A 2,541-nucleotide genomic window follows, 5' to 3' on the forward strand; every position below is an offset into this window, starting at 1 on the left:
ATTATTTTTTTATCATTTTAAGTATAAAAATAAAAATGTTGTTTATGGTAGGATATCTTTATTGGTCTAATCAAAATCACATTAAAATAAAAAATATGCATAACAAATTATTATTTTTTATACTAATATGATATTTCAAGACAAAACCCTATCCACAGTTTTTCTTTTCACATTGTCAAATTCTTTATATATATTTAGTAGCTTTTGAAAACTAAAATATTACAATTTCTTTTTGTATATTTTTTCTTTTGTAAAAAAAAATAGAATAATATTTCGCCCTAAGTGAGATTGAAGGCTAGCTCCGTCACACTGTATACCATGTTGTACATAACAATGAAAGAAAGATTATAAGAACCGAATTTTCCAATAAAAATACAATAAAGCTAGAGAACCTTTTGGGTGTGCAAACCAAATAAGACGTGCGAATTAAAAGGTTACTTTACTTCCAAGGTACAAATACTTTGATCTAATAAGCTCCAATCTTTAACTAATGATTCCTCTTTTCCTTGTTACAGCCTCACATATATGATATGAATATTAAGTTGGCAATAAAAAAAAAATAACAAAAAATAAATGAAATTCCTATTTTGATCAATATTTCGGTAGGGAACACTCCTTTGGAAGATTGTTTTGGAACCTCTCATTGTCTTGGCAATAGTCATAAATCATGTGGTACTTTCTAACCCATTTGAACAACCTTCTCTGCGTGGATGTTAGGGTGCTGTACTTGTGCTTGTGCCACCAATTAGTAGGGCTTTCTCCCCTGCAAAACCTTGCATTTCCATTCCAAATACAAGCATCAATCTTGTAGTTCTTGAAGGAAGCTATGAAGGGGCCTTTTGACCAATCGATTTTGTCGCGGCCGCCTCTAGTCGCCCAGCTGTCACCATCCCACAGGCTGACTTTGATGCTCATTGGCTGCCACCGCGGAAATCCGACACCCTTGTCTGCATGGTTCCTATACACTCTTATGGGAACCCAATCCACCATGAATCTACAAGACAGAAAAAATGTTTACATTTTTTTTTTCTTTCTTTGGCCAATCTAATATAATAATATAATAGCTCTACTTTTGAAGTATATTATCTTACACAATTTGGTGAAGGTTCCATAATATGGAATAGGTATGGAAATCCTTTGTTGGATCAAACCAAAGATTAACCCTTTCCTCACGGTTGTCAAATCCATCAGCAAAAATATTTGTCTGAAGAATGTATGGTTGACCAGCCACATTACCAAGGAACTCAAAGTCTATCTCATCACGGTTTGGTTGATCAGATGTCAACTGCATTAATCACAAATATTGCCAAATTAAATTTTGTTACTTATTTTTTTTCTCTTTTTAAATCAGCCATAACAAAGAAACAAAACATGGGATAAAAAGGAGTGTTGATTACATAATAGGCCACAACTGTGCCTGCTGAATGGCCTGGAACTAGCTTTACTTGCATGTCAATCTCCCCGAACAAGAACATCTGATTCGAAGAAAAGCCCGCGCCTATAATTGTACACAAATATTAAAAACAAATTAGAAAAATTTTAAACTAAAAGGATGTTTTGAAAATCCTTTTATTTGTTATATATAATAATACTTTTTCATGAATTTTAACAAGCTAGCACACAAACCAGATTCTTGATCGAGCTTCAAGCTTCTTTCGCGGCCATGGGCGGAAGTGTTTACATGGCTAGGTGACCATGTTACGAAGAAATCCTTATTGAAGTCTCCAGTTGAAACGACAGAACTTTCAGCAATTTGAACAAGTCTCACGGCAAGAAGGCTGAAAAATATGATAATTTTGTGATTGCCATTCATGGTTAGTTTCCGACTTCTTTTTTCAATTGTGCTTATTTTTTCCATGATAAGAAGACGTTGAAGGAGCTATTTATATGTAAGTATACATTGCATGGGAAAAGGGCAATGAAAATGTGAAAGACAAGGAAGGTTTTTGATTAAGCAGGAATATCTTTAGGATGAAGCAAAATAGTTCGTTAGCATCCTACGAAGTATAATATAATATGATTTTAAGTTTATTGTCGTCCCTATTTAGGTGTTAATTATAATATGCTCACTAATGATCATGGCTTAGTTTCGTAGTGCTATAGATTTTGAAAAAATTGCTTTTAGCTGTGCTGAACGAAGAAGCAACTGTTACAAAAAGCAGCGGAGTGTTTAGTAAACAATAATTATAGTAGCTATGCTGGCTCCAAAATCAGTATAATAGCATTTGATAAATTATAAGGTTGAACTGCTGTGGATGGTTCAAATTTATGACTATATAATATTATACTATAATATAATATATATAATTACAATATAATATATATTTATTTTTATATTTAATATAATTAAAAACTATTATTATAATAAAATATTATATAATTATTGTCATGACTGAGAAATTTATCAGAATTATTGTCATGACCGAGAAATTTATCAGAATTATTGTATAGGATAATATTTCCTATAATCCTTTGTATCATTAATATAAATACTTTTATGATAAGTATGAAATACAAGTTATAAGCTAAAGTTCAGAAATT

General features: G+C 31.5%; 1 protein-coding gene across 1 annotated transcript; it reads right to left on the reverse strand.

Moving 5' to 3' along the window:
- Positions 1-446: 446 nt before the first annotated feature.
- Positions 447-1,839, reverse strand: LOC21387254 (probable xyloglucan endotransglucosylase/hydrolase protein 10). Its single transcript, XM_010097327.2, has 4 exons — positions 1,627-1,839; positions 1,398-1,498; positions 1,092-1,285; positions 447-994 (listed from the first exon to the last, which is right to left on the reverse strand). Exons 1-4 carry the CDS (start codon positions 1,811-1,813, stop codon positions 592-594), a joined length of 885 nt encoding a protein of 294 aa, XP_010095629.1. The 5' UTR covers positions 1,814-1,839; the 3' UTR covers positions 447-591.
- Between the last annotated feature and the right edge of the window lie 702 nt (positions 1,840-2,541).

This window comes from Morus notabilis, unplaced genomic scaffold (assembly GCF_000414095.1).
Source record: "Morus notabilis unplaced genomic scaffold, ASM41409v2 Scaffold1100, whole genome shotgun sequence".
In the NCBI taxonomy this organism is placed as follows: domain Eukaryota; kingdom Viridiplantae; phylum Streptophyta; class Magnoliopsida; order Rosales; family Moraceae; genus Morus; species Morus notabilis.